At 62.5% G+C, this 25,520-nt stretch overlaps 1 protein-coding gene across 6 annotated transcripts in view; it reads left to right on the forward strand.

The window, feature by feature from the left end:
* Positions 1-25,520, forward strand: part of LRP1 (LDL receptor related protein 1) — a 92,971-nt gene that overhangs the window by 42,794 nt on the left and 24,657 nt on the right. For 4 of the 6 annotated variants that reach the window (XR_012778824.1, XM_075525388.1, XM_075525389.1 and 1 more), the window contains 36 exons: positions 1,109-1,271; positions 3,102-3,324; positions 3,645-3,834; positions 5,272-5,415; positions 5,785-6,021; positions 6,611-6,791; positions 7,262-7,484; positions 7,741-7,930; positions 8,405-8,530; positions 9,193-9,333; positions 9,639-9,764; positions 10,019-10,135; positions 10,282-10,362; positions 11,414-11,464; positions 12,523-12,690; positions 13,084-13,266; positions 13,461-13,661; positions 13,750-13,995; positions 14,301-14,498; positions 14,983-15,187; positions 15,352-15,516; positions 15,920-16,164; positions 16,489-16,620; positions 16,733-16,960; positions 17,137-17,311; positions 17,916-18,010; positions 18,260-18,409; positions 18,646-18,786; positions 19,086-19,214; positions 22,052-22,183; positions 22,415-22,549; positions 22,636-22,765; positions 23,358-23,484; positions 23,771-23,922; positions 24,097-24,221; positions 24,497-24,868. Coding sequence is in view for 5 of the 6 variants with exons in the window: in XM_075525388.1 (XP_075381503.1) it covers positions 1,109-1,271; positions 3,102-3,324; positions 3,645-3,834; positions 5,272-5,415; positions 5,785-6,021; positions 6,611-6,791; positions 7,262-7,484; positions 7,741-7,930; positions 8,405-8,530; positions 9,193-9,333; positions 9,639-9,764; positions 10,019-10,135; positions 10,282-10,362; positions 11,414-11,464; positions 12,523-12,690; positions 13,084-13,266; positions 13,461-13,661; positions 13,750-13,995; positions 14,301-14,498; positions 14,983-15,187; positions 15,352-15,516; positions 15,920-16,164; positions 16,489-16,620; positions 16,733-16,960; positions 17,137-17,311; positions 17,916-18,010; positions 18,260-18,409; positions 18,646-18,786; positions 19,086-19,214; positions 22,052-22,183; positions 22,415-22,549; positions 22,636-22,765; positions 23,358-23,484; positions 23,771-23,922; positions 24,097-24,221; positions 24,497-24,868 (6,027 nt within the window). In the remaining variant the exon portion in view is untranslated. The remainder of the gene's footprint in view (positions 1-1,108; positions 1,272-3,101; positions 3,325-3,644; positions 3,835-5,271; positions 5,416-5,784; positions 6,022-6,610; positions 6,792-7,261; positions 7,485-7,740; positions 7,931-8,404; positions 8,531-9,192; positions 9,334-9,638; positions 9,765-10,018; positions 10,136-10,281; positions 10,363-11,413; positions 11,465-12,522; positions 12,691-13,083; positions 13,267-13,460; positions 13,662-13,749; positions 13,996-14,300; positions 14,499-14,982; positions 15,188-15,351; positions 15,517-15,919; positions 16,165-16,488; positions 16,621-16,732; positions 16,961-17,136; positions 17,312-17,915; positions 18,011-18,259; positions 18,410-18,645; positions 18,787-19,085; positions 19,215-22,051; positions 22,184-22,414; positions 22,550-22,635; positions 22,766-23,357; positions 23,485-23,770; positions 23,923-24,096; positions 24,222-24,496; positions 24,869-25,520) is intronic. The other 2 variants (XM_075525390.1, XM_075525392.1) reach the window with 1 other exon arrangement.

The raw sequence follows: 25,520 nt of genomic DNA on the forward strand, positions 1-25,520 counted from the left end.
GCTTGATATCATCAGGCTGAGTCCTGCGAGCAGGGGGGGTGCGGGTCGTTGCAAAATGTCCTGGCTTGATTCATGTTTTCCCTCCCTCTGCACTCCCAAGCTTCTGCGCTGGTTAATAATTCAGCGGCGTCTGGCCCTGCTCCCCCGGGGCTGTCTGGGTCCGATGTCCTTGGGGTGGTCAGGCTGTGGGGCTGCTGCTGCTCCCGTCCCGTCCCTCCTCTGCCTTGCCCGTGTTGGTTGCGAAGCCAAAAAGATAGGCCTCCAAAGCACTTGGCGTCTCCCAGAGCCTCTGGGAGCTGCAGCCCCTCACCCTGGCCTTTGGCCCGGGGCCGGCAGGCGGGGGGCGGGGGAGGCAGAGCAGCGCAGAGCACTGACCTGGTTGCAAGGAAGGAATTCGGGTGCATTGAGTTTATCCGATTTAACAGGCGTTCACTGGTTTAATTAAATACTTAAACGCTGCGTGCCAGATGCCGTCTCTCACCTGCTTCAGGACTCGGGGCGTCCCTGCGGCTTGGGATTAGCGCTGCCTGCTCTGCCCATGCTGCCTCACCTGAGCGGATCTCTGCTTGCAGCCCCTGGCTGCTGCGGTCCCTCCCTGCGCTGCCATGAGCATGGGCTCGGCAGACGTTTGCCGTCCCAGTGCTGCCGTTTGAGCCTCTTCCCCTTCTGTGCTACTCGGCTCTCCAGGAACCGGCTTTGCCTCCTCTCCCCTCCAGTGCCCACCTTGCAGAGCCTTCCCCTTGCTCGGGCCAGTGTTCCTGCGAGATGCTTTCCCGGCTGTGTGTGGTGTCTCCAACAGCGTTGATGCTTGCAGCTGGGCTGCCCGGCGGGGCGGCAGGTCCCGTCTCCCTCGGGAGGAGAGGATGGGTTGCTGTGTCGATCCACGCGGGGTGACCAGGGCCAGGTCCCTGGTGCAGTGCAGATCACAGCTCCTTCGTGGCTCACACAGCCTTGCTCCTCAGCTACGTTTGTGCTTGAGATGCCTGGGGGGCTGGGAAGTGGTCGGAGGCCCCGTGCATAGGCACGCGTGGGGCTCCTGGCTCCCTCCCTCCCTCCCTCCCTCCCTCCCTGCCTAACCGCTCCTCACCCCCCCTCTCCCACGGCCTAGATGTGGAGCAGATGGCTATTGACTGGCTCACGGGCAACTTCTACTTTGTGGATGACATCGATGACAGGATCTTTGTCTGCAACAAGAATGGCGTCACCTGCGTCACGCTGCTGGACCTGGAGCTGTACAACCCCAAGGGGATAGCGCTGGACCCAGCTATGGGGTAAGAGTCCTGCTTGGGGGTGGGAGGGCTCAGCGTTGCTGCCTGGACCTACACCATCGATTTGGGGAGGTGGAGCAAGCCAGGAGGGTCCAGCTGCTGCAGTCAAGTGGGGTGGCAGGGATGCTGCTGGAGAAGTGATTTGCCTGCCTGCGAGGGCCTCTCTGGGCTTTAGCAACGAGTGAATCGCAGCGTTTTCTCTCCCTCAGCTGAGACTGGGACCACGTGCTGTAGGGTAGTTGTGGCATTTTAAGCAGCCCGCTGGTACCAGCCAGTTTTGGAGGAGATGAAGGTTTGGTCCTTAGGGGTGGGTCAGAGCAGCCTGAGCCTCTGCTCAGCTGGCACTGCACCGGGGACAGGTGCTGATGTGGGAGCAGAGCCGGACCGGTGCGGCACTGGGGAACATCAGCATCCGAACCTGGGTCTTCTGATTAACCGTTCCTGGTGACAGCTGGCAAGCGTGTGGTCCTTCCCTCTGGGGCTGGTGGATTCTCCTGTACCTGTGTGCCCATGTCCAGAAGCCCCTCTCTGGAGGGGCACTTCCTGCTCCGCCTGCCCTGGGCAGCAGCTTTGCTGGTGCTCGGTCCTGCAGGATGGACCTGGCCAGGCTCAGGTCAAGCAGCTGCTTCCAGCTCGTGGCTGCATGGTTACAGCTTTGCACTGGCTTTCGGGAACCGAAACAGTCAGATACTTGCACGGACCGAGCAGCTCCGCTTGTGCCTATTTATACGGGGTGCTGTGGTTAGATGGCAACTCTCAGGCAGCTGTCTTTTGCAAAATACCTTGCATGGGGAAGCTGGGATGTTGAATCATCAGGGCGTGCGTGGCAGCTGCTGGACCCCGGGAGTGGGGAGCTGGCATGGCCAAGGCCACGGGGGGCAGAGCAGAGTGGCGTGCGAGATCCCACCGGCTGCTTTCTGCGAGTACGGTCCGGCTGCGGGGCACGCATGCAGGGGAAATCCCGCTGCCTGGCAGGGAAGTCTGTCGGCATGCGAGCATGAGCACGGTCTGCCTAACGCGACGGCAGGCTCTGTCTGAGGGCGCTCACCTGTGCGTGCTGCAGCATCCTAGTGAAGCCAGTGAAGAGGACATCTCCCCGCTCACCTGATGCTTTCCAGATGGGTGCTTTTATCCTTGCCTGGATGAAGAGGGCTGATGTTATTGAGCAGAAAATCTGAAGTATTTTTAATAAATAAATAAATATCGCATGGCAGCCTGGAGAGAGACTTCTGGCCTCGAACAGGGAAGGCGCATACAAGCCCCACGGGCGACTGAGTTAAAGTCTTTTGGGCTCTGCAGCAGAGACCCAGCACGGCTTGGGCGTTCAGGGTGGTGGTGCCAAGCCCTGGCTTTGGGCTGTGCCTTGTCTGGGAAGCGCTGTGCCAGGAGCTGCCGTCGCAGGTAGGACAGCTCTCAGGCACACAGCACACGGGCAGATGCATCAGGTTGTGTTTTAACATGTCAGCTGGTGGAGGGCGCTGGACCTCTTCCTGGTGACACCAGCAAATCAGGGTTCAAGCTTTTGTCTGCCTGTCTCAGCATCAGCTGCCCAGGTTGCTGCGGCTCCTCTGAGCTGCCCCTGCTGCCGCGCCTGGCAGCAGGTGCAGGCGGGTGCTGCCAGCCCTTGGCACAGCTGGGCCGCGCAGGCAGCGAGAAGCTCCCCTGGGCCGGCCCCGACTGGGAGCTGCCGTCGTGGACCGCAGCCACCCCCGTGCCCACAGGGTCAAGCCCGTGTCTGCAGGCGTGAGCATGCGCCATCTGTGTCCTCTCTCTCTCTCTGGGTCGGACGTGACATCCAGGCTCTGAGCTCCCGCATTTGCCCTTCTCATGCAGCAAAGTGTTCTTCACCGACTACGGGCAGATCCCCAAGGTGGAGCGCTGCGATATGGACGGACAGAACCGCACCAAGCTGGTGGACAGCAAGATCGTCTTCCCCCACGGCATCACCTTGGACTTGGTGAACCGGCTGGTGTACTGGGCTGACGCCTACCTGGACTATATTGAGGTGGTGGACTACGAAGGCAAGAACAGACATACCATCATCCAGGGCATCCTGGTGAGTGGGGCCAGAGGGAGGTCGGAGTCGGGGGGCCTTATGGCAGAGTGTGCTAGAGGCATGTCTGAGCTTAGCCTGCTGGGAGGCACTGGTCCACAGGCATGGCTTTGCTGGTCCAGCAAAGAAAAGGTGCGAGCTGCTGAACACCAACTGGTCCTGCAGCACCCGCCTGCCAAGCCCAATCTCGTGCCCTAAATGAGGCAGGGGTGAGAGCTGTGGGGCGGGATCGGGGCAGGGATCAGCGGCTTCGCACGCCTTGAAGCCAGGGTTCTCACGTCTCCTCCTAAATTCCTTGCGGATGCCTGCACGGTGCCTTCCAGATTGAACACCTCTACGGGCTAACCGTCTTCGAGAACTACCTCTATGCCACCAACTCTGACAATGCCAACGCCCAGCAGAAAACCAGCGTCATCCGGGTCAACCGCTTCAACAGCACCGAGTACCAGGTGGTGACGCGGGTGGACAAGGGGGGAGCACTGCACATCTACCACCAACGGCGCCAGCCCACAGGTGGGACCCCGGCCTGGGAAAAGCAGCTTCTTGGACCCCAAAGGCTGGGTGGTGATGGGGACAGGTTGCACCTTCTGAATTCCCTCTCCTAATGGGGCCAGACACCCAGGACGGGTTCACTTGCCCCAGGAGCCTCCATCGGTAGCACCCTGCAGCCCCAAGGAGCCATGCTCAGCCTGGCCCTGGCCCTGCTGAAACGCCTCCAGCTCCCCCGCTCCCCATGAGCTCTCTGTGCCTGGGCAGGCAGCCGGCAGCAGGAGCCTCGCTGCGGGGGCAGCAGCAATGTGGAGGGCGATGCCGGAGCCTGCCCGGCGGTGCTGAGTGCCAGGCAGGCTGACATGTGCCGGCCCAGGGACAGGGATGGAGGAGCCAGCTGCCTGGCTGTGGTCCGCAGGGACTCCTGGAGCTGCCGTCCCACTGCCAGCGCTCCTTGGCCAGGGGCTTGCATGGGATTCCTGCTCCCCAGGCCGCTGCGGGGCCGGCCTCTCGCTGGGCTGCTGCACACCCTGGGGTGCCCCGGCCCCCGCTTTTGCTCCGTCTCCTCCTGCGGGAGACGTGGCAGCCGTCCCTGCAGGCCGGGCAGCTGCGCCGTGTGGTTGATCAATCACGTCTTGCTGGAGAGCGCAGGGACATTGGACAGATGCGGCATCTTGAAATATTAATGGCTCCCTTTTGCGGTGCCACACGCTCTCGGTCCCCGCTGCTGTTGTGTTTGCCCTTTGACTGGGGCTGTGCACTCCCAGGCACCAAGGGATTTCAAGGGAGTTGAAAGGCTTCGGAGCTGCAGGCGCCATCCCCTCCCTGCATCCGTCCCTGTCTGCTTGCTCCACCCCCAGTACCTTCCTGCAGTTAATCAATTTACTCATTTAAAATCCTCTTAGTGTCCGCAGCCTGCTTGGCATTTTCCAGAATATAAAAATAATCAGGAGATTTTCAAGTGGTGAAGGAGTGTGATTGAGGGGGCTCTCCGGGCCGGTGCTGGCTGTCCCCACGCCGGGGCTCATCCTGCCAGCGCTGTTGGCAGAGCGGCTGGGCAGCCCCGCTCTCGCCATGGCCTGTGCGGGATGTCGTGGCAGGATGGAGGCAGTGTGGCCCAGCGGCTCTGGCAGTGTGCTGGGACACGCCGTACTGGTGTCTGCTCTGCAGCAATCCTGCATCTTGGGCAGGTCCTTTCCCATCTCTGTGTTGTCTGTCCTGCGCAATGCTCAGCCCCTGGCTGACCGGCTGGGAGCTCCAGGGGAAGGAGCTCCCCTAAAGCCTGGAGAGCTGTAGTCAGGCTGGCAGCACCCACAAGACCGTCTCCACATCCCTGCGGTTGCAGACTAGTGTCCCATGCCTGCCCGTGCTTCCTGACCAGCATGGACCTGTGGCTGGGCAGGACACCTCTGTGCTGCTCTGGTTGCCTCCGGCTGCTGGAGCCCGTGCTCTGTGTTGCAGTGAGGAGCCATGCCTGCGAGCCGGGTCAGTTCGGCAAGCCGGGGGGCTGCTCGGATATCTGCCTCCTCGGGAACAGCCACAAGACCCGAACCTGCCGGTGCCGCTCTGGGTTCAGCCTGGGCAGTGACGGGAAGTCCTGCAAAAGTGAGTCCTGGCCCTCTCTGGAGAGCTGTGGGGGACGGGGGGCGAGGGGGCCAGCGGCCACCCCTCTCTGTGAGGGACTGGGGTGGGCAGAGGTGCCTGTGCCAGACGATTGGGTCAAGCAGAGCTTTTCAATTCCTTCCCTCCCAGCTGCAAACACCCCTTTCTTTCCTGGCCTAAGCTGTGGGCTGCCTGCTGGGCTCTGCAGTCCCTGCAGACCTGCTGGGTGCAGGGGCAGGTTGCTGCCTCCTCCTGGCCTCTGTGGCGTAGCTGCGACCCTGTGAAAGCCCCAGTGCCATGTGCATCGGGCTGCCCACCCCCAGCGCTGCCCTGGCCTGGCTGGTGGCGATGGCTCTCCCCATCTCTCTGCAGAGCCCGAGCATGAGCTGTTCCTGGTGTATGGGAAGGGGCGTCCGGGCATCATCCGCGGGATGGACATGGGAGCCAAGGTTCCAGACGAGCACATGATCCCCATCGAGAACCTCATGAACCCCCGAGCACTGGACTTCCATGCTGAGACCGGCTTCATCTACTTCGCTGACACCACCAGCTACCTCATCGGGCGCCAGAAGATCGACGGCACAGAGCGAGAGACCATCCTGAAGGACGGTGCGTGGCTGACAGGCCCAGCCTGGTCCCTCCCCAGCACAGTCATCCCCCGGGAGCCGGCAGCAGTGGCCATCAGTGCATTTCCTCACATAATGGCAGCACTTCTGCCCTCTCCCTTGGTTCTTTGACCCTTAAAACTAAGGTTTGAAGCTGCTATTTGGGTTTATCTGTAGACTGCTATTGAGAGACAGATACAGAACACGTGCCCCAGCAGAGGCAGGTGAGGGACTCCTGTCCCTGGACATCCCCCTTCTGCCCAAGCTGGCCCACCCAGGTCAGTCAGGGTCCCAGGGGCTCAGCGTGGTGGCCGATCCATCCCCATGCTGCCAGCTGAGTACATTTGCATTGCCCTGGGGCAAACCAGCCGAGGACGCTCCTGAATTCGCCTTTCTCCAGCCCAGGCTCCCTATGGCTGCGGTACCTCTGGGGGAGCTGCCTGCACTGGAGCAGGTCGTTCCCTGTCGGTTTGAGTTGGGACTGGGTGGTGCCGAACACACCGTGAATCATACGGGGCTGTTGCTTCCACGTCTCGTCTTCCCGCTGCTGCGCAGCCCTGGTGATGAGCGCCTGCTCCTGCTCTTCCCCAAAGGTATCCACAATGTGGAAGGGATCGCTGTGGACTGGATGGGGAACAACCTGTACTGGACTGATGATGGCCCCAAAAAGACCATCAGCGTGGCTCGGCTGGAGAAGGCTGCCCAGACACGGAAGACGCTGATCGAGGGGAAGATGACCCACCCCCGAGCGATCGTGGTGGACCCCCTGAACGGGTGCGGGTGCCTGGGTGGGCAGGGCAGGCTCGCGGGAGGGCATGGCCGCTCCTGCCTGCAGCAGGGACCGGCAGAGCTGGCGGTTGTCCCCAGCTCCGCATGTCTCGCGGGTGCCCCGCTGCGTCTCTGAGCATTCATGGTGGCTCCCGAGCTGTGACAGCGGGGCCAGGCGGGGCAGCAGCTCCAGCCGAGGCGATGGCAGCAGCTCTGCACTGCGCGGCAGCTTCAGCCTGGGCTCGGCGGCACTGGCGTGGCCACGAGGGCCATTGGGCCGTTGTGTTGGGCTGGGGCCTGGCTGTAGGCACAGGGCGGCAGGACCTCCCCACTGCTTTGTGTCAGCTGCTCTGTGAGCAGCCGGAGAATTCACGCCTGGTTTGGTGGAGGCAGAGCCGGTCACTCGTCGGATCAGCGGTGGGGTGGGCTCCGAGCCCAGCTCGTCTGCCTCTGTAACAGCTTAGTGTCTGTGTCAGGTGGATGTACTGGACGGACTGGGAGGAGGATCCCAAGGACAGCAAGAGGGGCAAGATAGAGAGAGCCTGGATGGACGGTTCCAACCGCAACATCTTCATCACCTCCAAGACCGTCCTGTGGCCCAACGGGCTGAGCCTGGACATCCCGGCCAAGATCCTCTACTGGGTGGATGCTTTCTATGACCGCATCGAGATGGTCTACCTCAATGGCACCGAGCGGAAGGCAAGTAGAGGCCCCATGGGCTCTCGGATGCTAATCGTCCCTGAGCTGGGGCTGTGGGCAGCTGAGCCATTGCCTTGGCTGGCTGCGTCCGCTGCGGGTCCGCTCAGTGGGTGGCTGGCCATGTTCAGCCACGCTCCCCTGCTGCCTCTCCCCTCCTTTCCCTTTCCTCCGTCCCTTGCCCTGACCCGCCATGGGGGGTTTCCCCGGGCACCTGTCCCAGCTAACGACGGGCCTCTCTGCCTCCCTGCGCCCGCAGATCGTGTACGAGGGACCTGAGCTGAACCACGCCTTCGGGCTGTGCCACTACAGCAGCTTCCTCTTCTGGACCGAGTACCGCAGCGGCAGCATCTACCGGCTGGACCAGGCCTCCAAGGTGGTGAGCCTGCTCCGGAACGAGCGCCCGCCCATCTTCGAGATCCGGATGTACGACGCGCAGCAGCAGCAAGGTGCTGGGGCCACCTCTGCCTGGCACCACGGGGACCTGCCGTGCATGAGGGAAGGGGGGAGCTGGAAGAGGGATGGGACTGAGGACTGGGGGCTGAGGAAGTGCCCCGCCTAAGCAGCCCCTCACCTCTTTGCTTCCTTTTGGCCATATCCCTGCTTGTCTGTCCATCCCCATGCACCCTGTCTTTCTCTCCGTACACCCTTCTATCACTCATCCCCTGCCCTTCCAGCCTTTCCTCTCTTTCTCCCCCTCCTTCCCTGCCAGGCTTCCTGGCTAGTTCAGCCAGGCTTTGTGTCCCCTGAAGGGTCCCCACTGCCTTGCATGGCCTGATAAACTGGGGTCTCCAGCTGCGTTCCAACTGCGGAGCCTGTTGAGGGAGCCCAGGGGGCCGGGGGCACCCAGCAGCCCCCCTGGGTCAGCAGGGTTCCCTGAGTGCTGAAGGCCCCTTCTCCTCACCCCTGCCTTGCCTCTGCAGTGGGCTCCAACAAGTGCCGTGTAAACAATGGTGGCTGCAGCAGCTTGTGCCTGGCCACCCCCCGGGGCCGTCAGTGTGCCTGTGCTGAGGACCAGATCCTGGGATCGGACTCCGTCACCTGCCAGGGTAGGCGGCCTTGGGGCCTGGCCTCTGGTGGGGACCCCCTTTCCCCAAGGCCTGGGTGGGGACGTGGGGTCTGCGGCTCTGCTCTGGCACATCGGCAGTGGTGCCTCACGTGGTGGGGGGCTGGCCCAGGGCTCGGGGAGGTGGGTGCTCCCTGCACCCATAGGAGCCTGCAGATGTGTCACGTTACCGGCTCAGGTTCCTCCTCTTGCACGAGGGCAGCAGGACAGCCACCTGCCTGGGGCAGCGGGTGGAAGTCCCTGGTGGAGATCACTGCACTGAAGCCACGCGGCCGCGTCTGACGCTGCCCGCATGGTCAGGGCAGGCTCGCTCTGCTGCCAGCGTGGGGGAGAGCCAGGCTCAGGGTTGGGAGTCTGGGTGGTACGGTGCTTTGCTGGCTTAAATGAGAGGGGCAAAGCTCTGCTGGCGCAGCCCGTGCACGCAGGCTGAGCTAGGGTCTCTCCCCCTCGATTGTGGGCTGCACCTTCTTGTTTCGTGCTCAGGAGCTGGTGCACGTGGGCATGAGCGTCTGTGTACGCTCTCAGGGCTGCTGGGCAGTCGTGTAGACATCCTGCCAGCCTGGGGATGCAGGACTGCCCTCGCTGCTGCCCTGCACTTGGTCGCTTGGTTAAAATCATCCCCTCCCTTTGCTTTTCCCTTGCCAGCCAACCCGTCCTACATCCCCCCTCCGCAGTGCCAGCCCGGGGAGTTTGCCTGCAAGAACAACCGCTGCATCCAGGAGCGCTGGAAATGCGATGGGGACAATGACTGCCTGGACAACAGTGATGAAGCCCCTGAGCTCTGCCGTGCGTAGCCACCTCCTGTGCAGTGGGATAGTGGTTTACACGCTCCTGGGGCGGCAGGATGCGGGCTAAGCTTCCCCTAGATGTGGGGCCAGTGACTGGGACAGCGTCAGGCAGCCAGGACCCCTGCGTCCCCTCCCCAGCCCTAGGAGGGGAGCGGGCTTGAGCAGTTGAGGGGGGAAGTGGTGATTAGGATCCTGGATCTCCAGTTTGTCTGAGGCTCCCTGCCCTTTTCTCTCCACCAGACGTGGAGGAGGAATGGGGTGGGATGGAGAAGGGCAGGTCCTGAGCGTGTGTCTCCCCTGCAGACCAGCACACCTGCCCCTCGGACCGTTTCAAGTGCAAGAATAACCGCTGCATCCCCAACCGCTGGCTCTGCGATGGGGACAACGACTGCGGGAACAATGAGGATGAGTCCAACTCCACCTGCTCGGGTGAGGAGCCTGCCTTGTCCTCAGGGAGAGCTTGCACTGCTGTGCTGAGCCGCAGCCTTTGCTGTTCCCTGCACCCTGCAGGGCTGAGGCCTGGGTTTCAGGGCCTCGCACGTCCCTGCTGCCCACCTTGCAGCTAGTTTGGCTTCTGCGCCCGTGCCTCACAGGAGCTTCCGGGGCGTTTGTTCCCCGCCTTTCCCCCAGCAAAGCAAGGCACCGCCAGCTACTAAAGCTCTGTCTGTCTCTCCCTGGGTCAGCTCGGACCTGCTCGCCCAACCAGTTCTCCTGTGCCAGCGGGCGCTGCATCCCCATCTCCTGGACGTGTGACCTGGACGATGACTGCGGGGACCGCTCCGATGAGTCTGCCTCGTGCGGTGAGCTGGGGCGGGGATCACAGGGCCCTTTGGGGGAGCGCTGCTCCTCACTCCACCGTGGGGCAGAGGCACTGGTAGGGCTGGGCATGAGGACTGGGGCACAGCGTGTATCCCGCACACTGATCGTGCCTCTGCCTCCTCTGCAGCCTACCCGACCTGCTTCCCCTTGACGCAGTTCACCTGCAACAACGGGCGCTGCATAAACATCAACTGGCGGTGTGACAACGGTAAGGACCACGGCCCCGCAGCTGCCAAGGGGGGCGCAACCGGGGACGGCGAGATCAGACGCAGGGGTGCCAGCCTGGCGGGGGGCCCTGTTCCTGCCAGGGCCACTTCTCAGCCTTGTGCTAAACAGCAGAGCCCAAGCCCTGAAGGGAGGAGGCATTAGCTGAAGCTGTAAGCGCATCCTGCAGCACCGAGACACACATTTTCTTTGGCTGCCCTTGGGGGAGCATGTGTTGCAGGAACAGCCTGGCAGGGATCGTTTCAGCAGACCTTGGTGTTCTTTGCAAGGTGGCCAAAACTCTGCCCCAGAGCTTGAGATGAGTGTGGAGTGGCCTGTGCTGTTGGCAGGGCTGAGCCAGGTCCCGTAGCCCCGGGGAAGGCAGGAGAGGTCTCCCAGCAAGCTCAGGTCTGGCCTTGGATCTGTTTCCAGGGCCAGGCCTGGGAGAGAGTGTTTGCCCCAAGGCTGCTTTCCTTCCCCACAGGTTTATTTCAGTCTTCGTAGCAGCTCTGCATCATTAGGTTTAATTAGTGGCTTCAGAGCAAGCAAGGCACGTTCGGAGCTGCAGAGTACACGTGCCGGTGCAGGGGGTTAGCGGGGAGCTGTGGGTGCAGGTCTTTCCCTGGGGTCTTCCTGAGCAAGTGGCCTCTTCCTTCTGGGGCAGCCCCAGCTCTGAGCCGTTGCCGCCAAGGGACGGTCTCTTTTTCCGGGGATCCACCAGTGTTGGCAGCCAGGTGCACGCAAAAGCCACGGCCTTGGCGTGGAGCACCTCTGTGCAGCCAAGGGCCTCGCCAGGCACCCACGGGGCAGGAGCTGCAGCGACGAGGGGCTCCCAGCCCAGCTGCCCCGGGCTCCCCCAGCACCCTCTGCTGCTTCTGGTCTCGCCTCCCAGGCGGCTCGGTGTGCCTGCGCAGCCTCTGTGTGTCCCTCTCCATGTCGATGTTCGCGTCCTGGTGTCAAGTGTGGTTTTGTGCTGCTTTCTGTGCGTGTGCCGTGTTGTGTTGTTTTGTTTGTCATTGTGCCCACTCTCCTGTCTGGTTGGTTCTGTGTTTCAGAAAAAGATTGTGGGGATGGCTCTGACGAAAAGAACTGTCCAAAGCCTACCGGTTAGTGCATAGATCAACATGCACCAGACTCCCAACCTGGCCCCACACAACCCCCAAACCTGCCCCCTCCGGAGTGCTGCGAGCCCCGTGGGCTGCTTCTCCAGACACTGGCAATGCCCCCCACTCTCTGGCAATGCCCCCTGCACTCCCGCAGCGGGAGGGATGTGCCAGGTGCCGGGGAGCGAAGTCCCTCCCGGCTCAGCGAGTGGAGTTGCTCAGGAAGCTCCTGTTGGTGGGAGCCTGGAGAGGTCGGGTCTGCAGCTGCAGGAGCTGGGCTGCCGGTGAAGCTACGCGGCAGCCGTCAGTGCCATTGTCCCTGTGCCTGTCATGAGCTCCCCTTTGTGGGGGAAGACAGAGGCACGGGGAGACAAGGGCCGTTTTACCAAGCTCAGGTGGGGCGTCCGCAGCAGAGCAGAGCCCTGTGGTGGTTCCGGCAAGCCGGGCCAGCCCCGTGCCCTGTGCTGGCACCAGCAGGGCAAGCGGAGGGGCTGCATTGCCAGTGTCACAACCCCGTCAGACTAAATCTCCCCCTGCCCGTCAGCAGGCGATGGGGTTTCTTCCAGGCAAGCTGACACCCCCCAATTGGCCATACCAGCCCATCTCCCCCTGGACGTGCCCTGTAAAGGAGTGCACTGTCCCCCCAGCTCCGCTCCCCCTCTGGAGCGGAGCGGCCCCCTTGGTGCTGGGTGCCCTCCCAGCCTCCCCAGGTACATGGCTGATCTATGCAGTTTCTGTGTTTCATTTTCTTTGTGTGCTGCTGGTGCTGTGGCCGCGCCTGGCAAGCGTGTTGGGGGGAGGGAGGGCCGGGGGCCGGGGGCTCTCCATTCAGCCCGGCCTCTCCTGCGGGGGTCCCGCCGCCAGCAGCGAGGGGCTGCCCATTGCCCCACGTCCTGTCTGCCGGCATGGTCCATCCGATCCCTGTTGTTCCCCGCTTCCCCCGGCCGCCTCCTCTGGCGGGGGGTCTCTGCCTTCCTCCCTCCTGCCGTGCCTCCACCAGCCCTCCTGGCCGGCTGGCCGGGCACTCTCTGAGCCCCTTCCCACTCCCCTTCCCTCTCCAGACAACGACTGCGGGGACAACAGTGACGAGGCGGGCTGCAGCCACTCCTGCTCCAGCAACCAGTTCAAGTGCAACAGTGGGCGCTGCATCCCTGTGCACTGGACCTGCGATGGGGACAACGACTGCGGGGACTACAGCGACGAGACTCATGCCAACTGCACCAACCAGGGTGAGCCCCAGGTCGCGGTGGGGCCGGGCTGGCCCTGTGCTGCTGCTTGGTGTCCTCCCCTGGGGGGACCCAGGTCCTGCTCTGGGAGGGAGCGAGCGGGCGATGGGGGAGGTGAGCGTGGCATATGGACCCTCCTGGTCATCAGGTCTGCTGCCATCCTGCCTGGAGAGCCAAAAGCCCCCCAAGCAGAGCCCCCCGCTTCCAGGCAGGGAATCTTGCAGCCTCCTCTGCCCATCCTGGGTGCGCAGATAGCCCCCTCCTGCACCTCTGGGTGCTCCCAGCCCAGGCTGAGTGCCCAGTCCTCCTCCCGCCCCCTGAGCCCACCCAGTTCCCGCCCGGTTCCCAGCTCCTCAGGGCGAAGGCAGTGACTGGGTGCGTGTGCCCTCCCACCAGCCACACGCCCACCTGGGGGCTGCCACACTGACGAGTTCCAGTGCCGGCTGGACGGGCTTTGCATCCCCATGCGCTGGCGCTGCGACGGCGACACGGACTGCATGGACTCCAGTGATGAGAAGAACTGCGAGGGCGTCACCCATGTCTGCGACCCCAACGTCAAGTTTGGCTGCAAGGACTCAGGTGAGAGCAGGGGAGGAGGGAACTGCTGCCCCCTCTGACCTGGGGAAGGGACTGGGACCCTCCTTGGCTCAGTGGGGATGGGGACGGGGAAGGTGGTGGAGGGACACCAGCTCTGGGGCAGCTGGGACCCCGAGTGCCTGAAATAACATCTCCTCTGTGTCTGGTCTGCCCCCTCCTTGCTCCCCGCTCGGCAGCCCGCTGCATCAGCAAGGCCTGGGTCTGTGACGGGGACAGCGACTGCGAGGACAACTCGGACGAGGAGAACTGCGAGTCCCTGGTGTGCAAACCTCCCTCCCACACCTGCGCCAACAACACTTCCATCTGCCTCCCCCCCGAGAAGCTCTGCGATGGCTCTGATGACTGTGGGGACGGCTCTGATGAGGGCGAGCTTTGCGGTGAGTGCGGAGCTGGGCACCGGGACCATGGGGTCTCCCCTCATGGGGAGTGGGATGAGGACCTGACGAGTGCATCCTCTCTCCGCAGACCAGTGCTCCCTGAACAACGGTGGCTGCAGCCACAACTGCACCGTTGCCCCCGGCGAGGGCATTGTCTGCTCCTGTCCCCTGGGGATGGAGCTGGGCTCAGACAACAAGACCTGCCAGATCCAGAGCTACTGTGCCAAGCACCTTAAGTGTAGCCAGAAGTGCGAGCAGGACAAGTACAACGTCAAGTGCTCCTGCTACGAGGGCTGGATGCTGGAGCCTGATGGCGAGAGCTGCCGCAGCCTGGGTGCGTGCGGGTGGGCTGCAGGGGCTGGCAGCATGGCCCCAGCTGCCTGTGATGGGGGTTGTCCTCCCACTCTTGGAGGCAGAAGCAGCAGCAGCGGAGCTGAGGACCGTGCTGATGGGCACGGCCGGGTCCTGGGGGGATCTGCCTGCCGACAGTGAACCCCTCGCTGTCCCCACCTGGCACAAGCAGCCCTTTACGGTGCAGGGGTGTGGGCGGCCCTGTAGCCGGGGCTGGGGCCCGGAGCCAGGGAGACCTTCCCCCTGCCTTGTCTGTGCCCCCTTCTGACCCTGCCCTGCTTTCCCCAGACCCCTTCAAGCCGTTCATCATATTCTCCAACCGCCACGAGATCCGCCGCATTGACCTGCACCGGGGTGACTACAGCGTCCTGGTCCCCGGGCTGCGCAACACCATCGCCTTGGACTTCCATCTCAACCAGAGCTCGCTGTACTGGACTGACGTGGTGGAGGACAAAATCTACAGGGGAAAGCTGCTTGAGAATGGGGGTGTGTAGTCCTGGGGGCGTGGAGCAAGCTGGTGGGGGCCAGACGGGTGGGAGAGGAGGGGTGCGGTTCTGGGATAGGGTGCCAGCAATGAATCCTTGGCACCCCACAATGGTGCAGCCGCTGGAGCCCACAGCCCCTGTAGCAATCCCATTCTGCACTCCAAAGTTGCTCATTAAGTAGGAGTTAATTAGCATTCCCAGCACCTCCCTAATGGTAATTGCAGCCCAGCAGCTGGGAGCACAAAGCCAGGCCCCCCCATCAGTGCTGCAGAACCGTGGGAGGGGGCACCCGCAGGGGGACTGGGAGAGCCCAGCGCCAGGACCATGGATGCGGGGCTGAGCCCTCTGGGGCTCAGGCCCCATTTGGGGAAGAAGCGTCCCCCCGCTATCGACCCCAGTCAAGCCGGGTGGAGCTGTTCAGGACTGGGGCGGGTGGGCCGGGGAAGAGGCACCGGCCTGAGCCCTCCCCGTGCTGTGCCCCACAGCTCTGACCAGCTTCGAGGTGGTGATACAGTATGGGCTGGCCACCCCCGAGGGGCTGGCCGTGGACTGGATCGCTGGCAACATCTACTGGGTGGAGAGCAACCTGGACCAGATCGAGGTGGCCAAGCTGGACGGCACCATGCGCACCACGCTGCTGGCTGGGGACATCGAGCATCCCCGCGCCATTGCCCTGGACCCCCGCTATGGGTAAGACAGGAGGGGATGTTGGTCACCAGGACACGGTGGCACCCTTGGGATCTTGCAAGGGGACCAGGCCACATGCTCCTGTCTGGGCACACACCCCACTGCCAATTCAGGAGGCAGAGCTTGGTGTCCCCGTGCTGACCGTCCCCGCTCGCTGTCCCTCACAGGATCCTCTTCTGGACAGACTGGGACGCCAGCCTGCCCCGCATTGAGGCCGCCTCCATGAGCGGCGCGGGCCGGCGCACCATCCACAAGGAGACGGGCTCGGGGGGCTGGCCCAACGGGCTCACCGTCGACTACCTGGAGAAGCGCATCCTCTGGATTGATGCCAGGTAGGACCAGGACACCCATCTCTGCCCCGCACCTCCCTCTCCCCATCCCCTCTGGACCCCTGCCCTCCGCGTCCCTCCCAGCTCTGGCACCTTCCCCCTCACTCCTGTGCTGTTCTGCCGTTTGACTGCTGGGCTGGGAGTGAAAGCCTTTGCTCTGTGGAGTCTGTCTGTGGCTGCAACATGTTCCGGCCTTTTGCTCTGGGTTTTCTCCTCTGCGGGGGCTCTGATCCCTGGTGTAAATCAGCAGTCATCCTCCTCCGCAGCATTAAGCAGAGCAGAGGAGGCGGCTGCTTAGACCCTGTGGATTGTTGCTGTTGGGTGAAAGACCTGGCCTTTGCCTGTGTCTGGTACCCCTTGTCCAGCCATCTGCCTTGCTCTCACCCCCTGTCTCTGCCGGGCACAGGTCAGACGCCATCTACTCAGCCCTGTACGATGGGACGGGGCACATCGAGGTGCTGCGGGGACACGAGTACCTGTCGCATCCCTTCGCCGTCACCCTGTACGGGGGTGAGGTCTACTGGACCGACTGGCGCACCAACACGCTGGCCAAAGCCAACAAGTGGACAGGGCACAACGTGACAGTGGTACAGAGGACCAACACGCAGCCTTTTGACCTGCAGGTGTATCACCCCTCCCGGCAGCCCCTGGGTGAGGCCTGGGGAAGCAGAGGTGGCAGGAGGGGGCGGGGGGAGCATGGTGGGGAGATGGCACTGGCACTCAGCGTGTGCCCACACCCACTCGGAGCGTCGCGTGGGAGCCACCCCCATGGCTGCCCCTCCTCTCTCTCTGCTGAGCCAGAGGCCTCTGCTATGGCCCTGGCCACCCAGCAAAGAAGTGTCCTGGAGCGATGAGGCTGATGGGTCAGAGCTCCTCGATGGGGCAGGCAGGGTCTGGGAGGTCTGCAGCTCTCAGGGGCCTCCTGGGTAGGTGTCCCCTGGAACAGGGACGTCACTGAGTCTTACCCTTTTGCAGCTCCTAATCCCTGTGAAGCCAACGGGGGCAAAGGGCCGTGTTCCCACCTCTGCCTCATCAACTACAACCGCACGTTGTCCTGTGCCTGCCCCCACCTCATGAAGCTGGACAAGGACAACATGACCTGCTATGGTAGGGGTCTTCCCAGGCTGCCCCGGGGCAGGGAGGACAAGCGGGTGCTTCAGGGCCGGCTCTGCAGACCAGGCTGAGGTCCCACAACTGCCCCTCTCATCCTTCTCCCCAGAGTTTAAGAAGTTCCTGCTGTACGCGCGGCAGATGGAGATCCGGGGTGTGGACATCGACAACCCCTACTACAACTACATCATCTCCTTCACGGTGCCCGACATCGACAACGTCACAGTGGTGGACTACGATGCCCTGGAGCAGCGCATTTACTGGTCTGATGTCCGCACCCAGACCATCAAGAGAGCCTTCATCAACGGCACCGGCGTGGAGACCGTCGTCTCTGCGGGTGGGTATGAAGGAGCATCGCCCCGCACAGCTGCTCCCGTCAGCTCCCAGAGCGGGGCAGAGCCACCAGCCCTCCAGAGGCTTCGGCTCCATGAGATCGGCCCTTCCTCTTCATCTGAGCATCATCCCAGCCCCGTTCTCACAACTAACGAGTCTCCCTTCTCCGTTCCCTTTCAGACCTTCCCAACGCTCACGGCCTCTCTGTGGATTGGGTTTCCAGAAACCTGTTCTGGACCAGCTATGACGCCAACAAGAAGCAGATCAACGTGGCCCGGCTGGATGGCTCCTTCAAGAACGCGGTGATCCAGGGGCTGGACAAGCCTCACTGCCTGGTGGTTCACCCCCTCCGGGGGTAAGTCTCTGGAGGGATGCAGTGCCGGTGGGCTCGGGGTCAGGCCAGGAGCATCGAAGGAGGAGGTGTACATGCAAGCACACGTGTGTGTGTGCGTGACAGCGCACGTGCACAGTGGGGAAGAAAACAGCTCTCCCTATGTGTCAGCGCGTGTAGGAGGTGTGTGAGAGGAGACGGGGCCACAGCTCGGGAGGTGTGTGTCTGTTGGCGCGTGCAAAGCAGCAGGCTGCGCTTCTGTACATGCACGTGTGTGCGTGAAGGAGAACAGGCTGCGGATAAGTGCGCATCCACGAGCGTGTGCCAGTCTGGATGTGCATGGGGCTTTGCTGGGCAGGACTGCATGAGTGCTTGCAAACACTAAACCCCCTCCCGGCTCCCAGCACCGGAGGAGAAGAGGCCATTGGGCTGCCTGGGCTGTGCAGCAAGAGGGGAGAAGGGCCAGCAGCCTCAGCCTGGAGAGCAGGCTGGAGAGGAGCCTGGAGAGCAGGCTGGGACGGCGGGGGCTCGCAGAGCATGGGTGGGCTGAGAGGGCAGCAGAGCTGCATGTGGGCCATCTCGTGGGGCTGTTGGAGCCACCGTGCTCAGGGTCCCCTCACCGGTGCAGGAAGCTCTACTGGACAGATGGGGACAACATCAGCGTGGCCAACATGGATGGCAGCAACCGCACTCTCCTCTTCACCAACCAGAAAGGGCCTGTTGGTACGGACACCCCCGCGCCCCCCGGTACCACCCTGCCTTGCAGTGCCCTTGCTGGCCCTAAAAGCCTCAAGCCCCTGCTCTGGCAGCCCTGGCTATGTTGGGGGCTGGCAGCTGGTTTGTGCTTGGTCGCCCTGACCTCACGTGCCCATTATCTCCATCACCCCATCTGCTCTGCCAGTCCCATCCCACCTCCCAGATGGTGATGGTCCGTGCATGCTGCCGGGGCACTGATGGTCCCTTGCTTTCCAGGCCTGGCCATTGACTACCCAGAGAGCAAGCTGTACTGGATCAGCTCTGGCAATGGCACCATCAACAGATGCAACCTGGATGGCAGCAACCTGGAGGTGATCGAGTCCGTGAAGAGTCAGCTGAGCAAGGCGACCGCCCTGGCCATCATGGGTGAGAGCTGGCAGGGTGATGGAGGCAGTTCGTGAAGCCCTTTCCCTTTCTCCTGGCCCTGCCCAAACACAGACTGCTCGTTGCAGCTGTGGAGGGGATGCTTCTCCACCAAAGGCTGAGCTCAGACCCCTTTTTCCAGGCAATCACATGTAAATCTGTGTGGAGCCACTCCTATTTGCTGCTGGGATGGGTGGGGGTGGAGAAAGCTCCTGCATGTTCCTGCCTTCTTCTCACAGGCAACAAGCTGTGGTGGGCTGACCAGGCCTCTGAGAGGATGGGCACGTGCAACAAGAAGGACGGGACGGAGGTGACGGTGCTGCGCAACAGCACCACGCTGGTGATGCACATGAAGGTGTACGACGAGAGCATCCAGCAAGGTGAGCGCGTGGCCCCGGGGCAGTGGCTCGTCCGCTCTGCCGGGGCGCCAGCGGGGCTGGAGTCTGGCCCGCAGTGGCCGGGTGGCTGGCTGGCTGACCCCGACCCTTCTTGCTGGCCCAAGCCTGGCCCTTGCCCTCGCGCTAGGTCCCTGCCAGCTGGCACAGAGCACCCGCGTCTCTTGCGGCTGCCGCGAGCGGCACTGGCCCCGGCTGCCCCAGCCTCTCCCCAGGCGCCCGCAGCCCCGGTGGCTGTGCCCTGGCCCCTGGCTGCCCCTCACCCCCCCTTCTCTCCACGGCAGCTGGAACCAACCCCTGCAGCCTAAATAACGGCGACTGCTCGCAGCTCTGTCTCCCCACTTCTGAGACCTCCCGGTCCTGCATGTGCACCGCGGGCTACAGCCTGAAGAGCGGGCAGCAGTCCTGCGAAGGTGAGCACGCCTGTCCCCATCCTCTCACCCAAACTGCCCCCTTGGAGCAGAGAGACCCCGTGGCCTCCCCCAGCCATGCCTGCCGTGCAAAGCAGTTCCGCCTGTGCCGCATGGGGCTGTGCGGCCGAACAAGGTGTGTGTGCCGGCATGGTGCGCGGCGAGCTGGTAACCGCTCGCTCCGGCTTTGTGCGGACTCCTCCTGACTGCCCCGTGCCTCCCTGCACCCAGCAGCGCTGCGGAGGGACACTGGGGGCTGGAGGGACACTGGGGGGCGGGAGGGGCTCAGGAGGGGCTGTGGGCTCGGGCCGCAGCGAGACCCTTGCGTGGGCTGTCCCTGTGAGGGGCTGGCAGCGATGAGTGCAGGCGGTGCAGGGGCGCTGCCTGGGCACTGAGGGCTCTGGGTTTAGCGGGAGGAGGGGAGCAGGAATGCGCGGTGGGAGCCCTCAAAGGAGAGGCGAAACCCTTGCTGTCGGCGGGTTTGGGTCACTGACTCGGCGCAGTCACCGGGAACGGGGCTGGGCAGCTGGCACAGCATTTGCCCTGCAGATCCCCAGTCCCTGCCCAGTTTGCCACTGTCTCCCTCAGGAGGGAAGAGCCCCCCCACTCCCTGGTCACTGCCAGGGCCTCTCGAAGGCTGTTTGTGTGCAAAATGTTCTTGGTGTTTTTGGAGGGGGCTGGCAGAGCTGCTGCACCATCTGGGTCAGGGCAGGGACTGAATAACAAGCGCTGCCCTGACCCAGATGTGGCGCAGAGCCTTTGCCAGCGCTCGGGGGCGGAGGCGGCTCTGGAAAGAGGCCTCGCTCGTGCCTCCCCTGTGCCCTGGCCTGGGTCAGGACTCCCTGAACAGGCTACTCCGGGGCTTGCAGCCTCCAGGGAGGTCCAGGCAGGGCCCACTGGAACACAGCCCCTTCGCAGGGCTGAGCGGGGCAGAGCTTTGTGGCTGTTCCCTGGATTCCTGCCCCAGCCATCAGAAACCTTGTCCCTGACTATGTCTGTGCTCAGTTTAGAGTGAGTTGTTCCCTGCCCTCTTTCCACAAGGTTTGCCATTCCTTCCCCTGCCCAGTGTGGCAGTGAAAGCCATCCCATCCTGATCACAGAGGAGTTAATAGAATCATAGGATCATAGAATGGTTTGGGTTGGAAGGGACCTTAAAGATCATCCAGTTCCAACCCCCCTGCCGTGGGCAGGGACACCTTCCACCAGACCAGGTTGCTCAAAGCCCCATCCAACCTGGCCTTGAACACTTCAGGGATGGGGCATCCGCAACTTCTCTGGGCAACCTGTTCCAGTGCCTCACCACCCTCATAGTGAAGAATTTCTTCCTTACATCTAATCTAAATCTACCCTCTTTCGGTTTAAAGCCCTTACCCCATGTCCTGTCACCACATGCCCTTGTAAAGAGCCCCTCTCCAGCTTGCTTGTAGAGCCCCTGCAGGTACTGGAAGGCTGCTATAAGGTCTCCCCGGAGCCTTCTCTTCCCCAGGCTGAACAACCCCAGCTCTCTCAGCCTGTCCTCATAGGAGAGGTGCTCCAGCCCTCTGATCATCTTCGTGGCCCTCCTCTGGACTCGCTCCAACAGGCCCATGTCCTTCTTAAGTTGGGGGCCCCAGAGCTGGACACAGTACTTCAGGTGGGGTCTCCCAAGAGTGGAGTAGAGGGGGAGAACCACCTCCCTCGACTGCTGGTCACGCTTCTTTTGATGCGGCCCAGGAGACGGTTGGCTTTCTGGGCTGCGAGCGCATGTTGCTGGGTCATGTTGAGCTTCTCATCAACCAATGCTCCCAGGCCCTTCTCCTCAGGGCTGCTCTCAGTCCGTTCTCCACCCAGCCTGTATTTGTGCTTGGGATTGCCCCGACCCATGTGCAGAACCTTGCACTTGGCCTTGTTGAACTTCACGAGGTTTGCACGGGCCCACCTCTCAAGCCTCTCAAGGCCCCTCTGGATGTCATCCCTTCCCTCCAGCGTGTCGACCGCACCACGCAGCTTGGTGTCGTCGTCAAACTTGCTGAGGGTGCCCTCAATCCCACTGTCTGTGTCGCCAACAAAGATGTTAAACAGCGCCGGTCCCAATATTGACCCTGAGGAACGCCACTCGTCACTGGTCTCCACTTGGACATCGAGCCATTGACCGCAACTCTTTGAGTGTGACCATCCAGCCCATTCCTTATCCACCGAGCGGGCCATCCGTCAAATCCATGTCTCTGCAATTTAGAGACAAGGATGGCATGCAGGACAGTGTCAATGTCGAAAAGAGTTTTCTCCTTATGTTCATCTGGTTAGTCCCCTCTCATGCAGGGACCCAAGTGAAGCAGGGGCATCCCTCCCTCCAAGAGAAACCACAGCGCTGCAAAGCTTTTGAAGCGTGCCGCGCGCATGCTGCCCATGCAAACACGTCACCCCCCGACTGCAGCGCCGTGGGCAGGATCAGGTACTCGCCGTCCATCAGGACTGCCTCCCCCGCCACCTCCCCAGCTGCCTGCGGAGCTGCCGCTCGTGCTGCCAGCCCACGCCAGCCCACGTCTCACATGCGTCAGCCGAGAGGTGGATGTAGGGACTGCCTGTGTGGGGATGCTTCAGGCAGCTGCACAGCCTGCTGGCAGGTCTAGCCAGTGCAGTTCAACCCTGCCCTGCCTGTCCCTCTGCTGTCCTGGGCCATCTGCCCAGGCTGGGCCTCGCGGTGCTGTTGTCATGGCAGGGTCGAGCCCTCCCACCAGCCCTGCCAGACTTGTGCTCCTCCACGGACCTGCTGTCACAGTTTCCCATGAGTTGTGGCTGTCTGTTGAAGGGACAGCGTGTGGTTTGTGGGATGCGTCTGACTGTCCCCGCATCTGTCTCAGGTGTTGGCTCCTTCCTCCTGTATTCGGTCCACGAGGGGATCCGTGGCATTCCCCTGGACCCCAACGACAAGTCGGATGCTCTCGTGCCCGTGTCGGGGACCTCCCTGGCTGTGGGGATCGACTTCCATGCAGGTGACGTGGCGGGTGGGAGCCGGACAACAGGGCTGGAGAGGTCGGGGAGGGGGAGCACAACCTTTGGCAGTGCTCTGGCCTGGAACATCTACCCTTGGCAGCTCTGGGTGAGGGAGGGTTTCGGGCCCTCATGCCGGGGCCTTGGGGTGCAGCTCAGCCCAGGTCTGTGCCACCCTTGGGGTGACCCAGAGGCGGTCACTGACACCCGCTCTCCTGCCTGGCCCCTCTCAGAGAACGACACCATTTACTGGGTGGACATGGGTCTGAGCACCATTAGCCGGGCCAAGCGGGACCAGACGTGGCGGGAGGACGTGGTCACCAATGGTATTGGCCGCGTGGAGGGCATTGCCGTGGACTGGATTGCCGGTGAGATGGGGCTCTGGAGCAGGGAGGAGTGGGTGGGCAGTCGGGGAGCGGGGCTTGTGTGGGTGTTCACTGCCTCCTCTCTGCAGGAAACATCTACTGGACGGACCAGGGCTTTGACGTCATCGAGGTGGCCAGGCTGAACGGGTCCTTCCGCTACGTGGTCATCTCGCAGGGGCTGGACAAGCCGCGGGCCATCACGGTCCATCCGGAGAAGGGGTGAGACACCGCACAAAGCTACCCGGAGAGAGCCATCAGCTGGGGGTGGGCACATACCGGAGACCTCCGGCACCTTCCTGGCAGAGCCGTGCAGTTTGCATGCAGTGGAGAAGGACTCGTAGGTCGCCTGCCACGCCAAGGGACAGGCCCCTGGTGTCCAAACCAGCTGGGTTTAACTGCCTTTTCACTGACGGGCTGAGCTTCCTGGGAGCTCCCCGTGAATTTGTGGGTGCCAGCACCTCAGAAAATCCAAGTGGAGCCTCCCCGGACCAGCTCCAGCTTTGGACAGAGTCACAGGGAGAGGAGAGTTGTTTGGATCCAGGGAAGGACGGAGAACAGCACCTTACGTGCCTGGCACATGGGCTGGTTTCTGGGCTGCATCCAGCTGCAATGCAGCGCTCCTTTCCCCAGCTGCAGCGTGGTCTGCAAGCATGCAGCAGCCAGGAGGCTGGCAGATCACCAGGGATCTGGACTGAGGCCCCAGTGTGGAGGGATGAGGGAGAGAGGTGTTTGTCCTCTGCTACGGTGGCCAAAAGGCCCCCCATGGGGCTTCTGGCCAGCCCCATGGTCACGTCCCTGCTGTCCCCTGCAGGTATCTGTTCTGGACGGAGTGGGGGCAGTACCCCCGCATTGAGCGGTCGCGCCTGGATGGGACCGAGCGGATGGTGCTGGTGAATGTCAGCATCAGTTGGCCCAATGGGATATCCGTTGACTATGAGGTACAGCTGCCGGCTGGGGGGACGGTGGTGCCCTGGGGCCTGGCGGGGAGTGTGCCGGTCCCAAGGGTCCCTGCAGCCATGCCCCTGCTGGTGGGGCCTCTGGGGACACGGCTGCCCTCCCCAGGGCCCTGGAGTCTCCTCTCCAGTGCAGGGAGGGTTGTCCAGGGTGGTCCTCTTCTGAACCCTGGGACCTTCTGCCGGACGTGGTGGGAGGTGCGGAGGGTGCCTTAGTGCCACCCCGCTGCGCTGCTCCATTGCTGACTAGGATGCTTTCTCATTGCCTCAGGACGGGAAGCTTTACTGGTGCGATGCCCGGACAGACAAGATTGAACGAATCGATCTGGAGACGGGTGAAAACCGAGAGGTCGTCCTGTCCAGCAACAACATGGACATGTTCTCGGTGTCGGTCTTCGAGGAGTACATTTACTGGAGTGATAGGTATGGTGCCCGAGGGGTCCAGCAGTGCTGGGGGTGCCCCGGGCACCGGCTGTGCGGGAGGGTGGGGGGAACTGGCGGGTGCTATGGGGAAGGTGGCGGAGCTGGGTCCCCCGCCACAGGGTGCTGCTGGGGTGGCCCCTGCGTTGGTTGCTCAGCGACTCTGTCATTCCTTAGGACTCACGCGAATGGCTCCATCAAAAGAGGCAACAAGGACAATGCCACTGAGTCGGTGTCCCTGCGGACAGGGATCGGCGTGCAGCTCAAGGACATCAAAGTCTTCAACCGGGCCAGGCAGAAGGGTGCGTCCAGGAGTGGGGTGTCGGCCCCTTGTGCGGTGCTGCCGAGAGCCAACAGCCGCCCGGGCTGAGCTCCCACAGCAGGCAGATGCAGGGAGGGGGATGGAAACAAATGGGCCACTGTGTCCTCATCAAAGAACAGTGTCGCGCCATGGGCTGAGCCCATTTCTTCACCCACTTCCTCTGGGAGTGGGGAGAGGTGAAAAGCGGCCGAGTGGGAGCATCGTCCTACACAGAGCCTGCCCAGTCCCTCGAACAATCCCCCCTTTCCTCCCCAGGCACCAACATCTGTGCCCAGAGCAATGGGGGCTGCCAGCAGCTCTGCCTGTTCCGGGGCGGCGGGCAGAGGACGTGCGCCTGTGCCCATGGCATGCTGTCCGAGGATGGGGTGAGCTGCCGGGACTATGATGGCTACCTGCTGTATTCGGAGCGCACCATCCTCAAGAGCATCCATCTGTCGGACGAGAACAACCTCAATGCACCCATCAAGCCCTTTGAGGACGCGGAGCACATGAAGAACGTCATTGCCCTGGCCTTCGACTACCGCTACGGCTCCAAGGGCAGCAACCGCATATTCTACAGTGACATCCACTTCGGCAACATCCAGCAGATCAACGACGATGGCACAGGGCGCAAGACCATCGTGGAGAGTGAGTGTCACAGGGCTCCCTCTGTGTGCATCCGCCCTCAGACCCCTCTTTTCTGTTCTCCCCCGCCACCTGTTCCTGAACTCCCTCCTCCCTCACCCAAGGGCTTTATTTCCTTTTTTTTCCTTTTCTCGGTTAACATTTTTTGGTGTTTTCGAGAGGCATTTTGAGTGGCAGCTGTTAAGGGTTCAGCTGTGAGCTTTCTACTGGAGCCTCTGGAAGAGGCAGCAGCCTGTGGTAGAGGATGCAAGTGTCAGGGGCAGTCTGCAGAGCTTGTTCTGGCAAGGAGAGCGTATCACGAGGCTCAGGCGTGCACGTGGGTATGCATTGCTCTAGAAACAAGGCACTGCAGCAAATTTGGGATCTGCTCTGTGTTAGCACTTGACTTCCAAGACACACTCGTTGAGCCTGAGCAAACCTTGCCACACCTGGCCCTGTCTTCACCTCCCGCCCTCGGTTTGCACTTGGTTGGTTTTATTGGCTCCTTACAGCACTTGAACAGACCACATCCATTGCTCTGCGTCACTAGGGAGCACCTCCAGCAAGGGTTAGAGATGTACTCGCTCATGAGTGTGTTTACATTTGGCACTTGAATTAGCTGTTATCACTGAGATCAGGAGATCAGGGCCCATCTCTCATAGCCGGTTCATTAAAC

This window comes from Mycteria americana, chromosome 26 (assembly GCF_035582795.1).
Source record: "Mycteria americana isolate JAX WOST 10 ecotype Jacksonville Zoo and Gardens chromosome 26, USCA_MyAme_1.0, whole genome shotgun sequence".
Taxonomy (NCBI): domain Eukaryota; kingdom Metazoa; phylum Chordata; class Aves; order Ciconiiformes; family Ciconiidae; genus Mycteria; species Mycteria americana.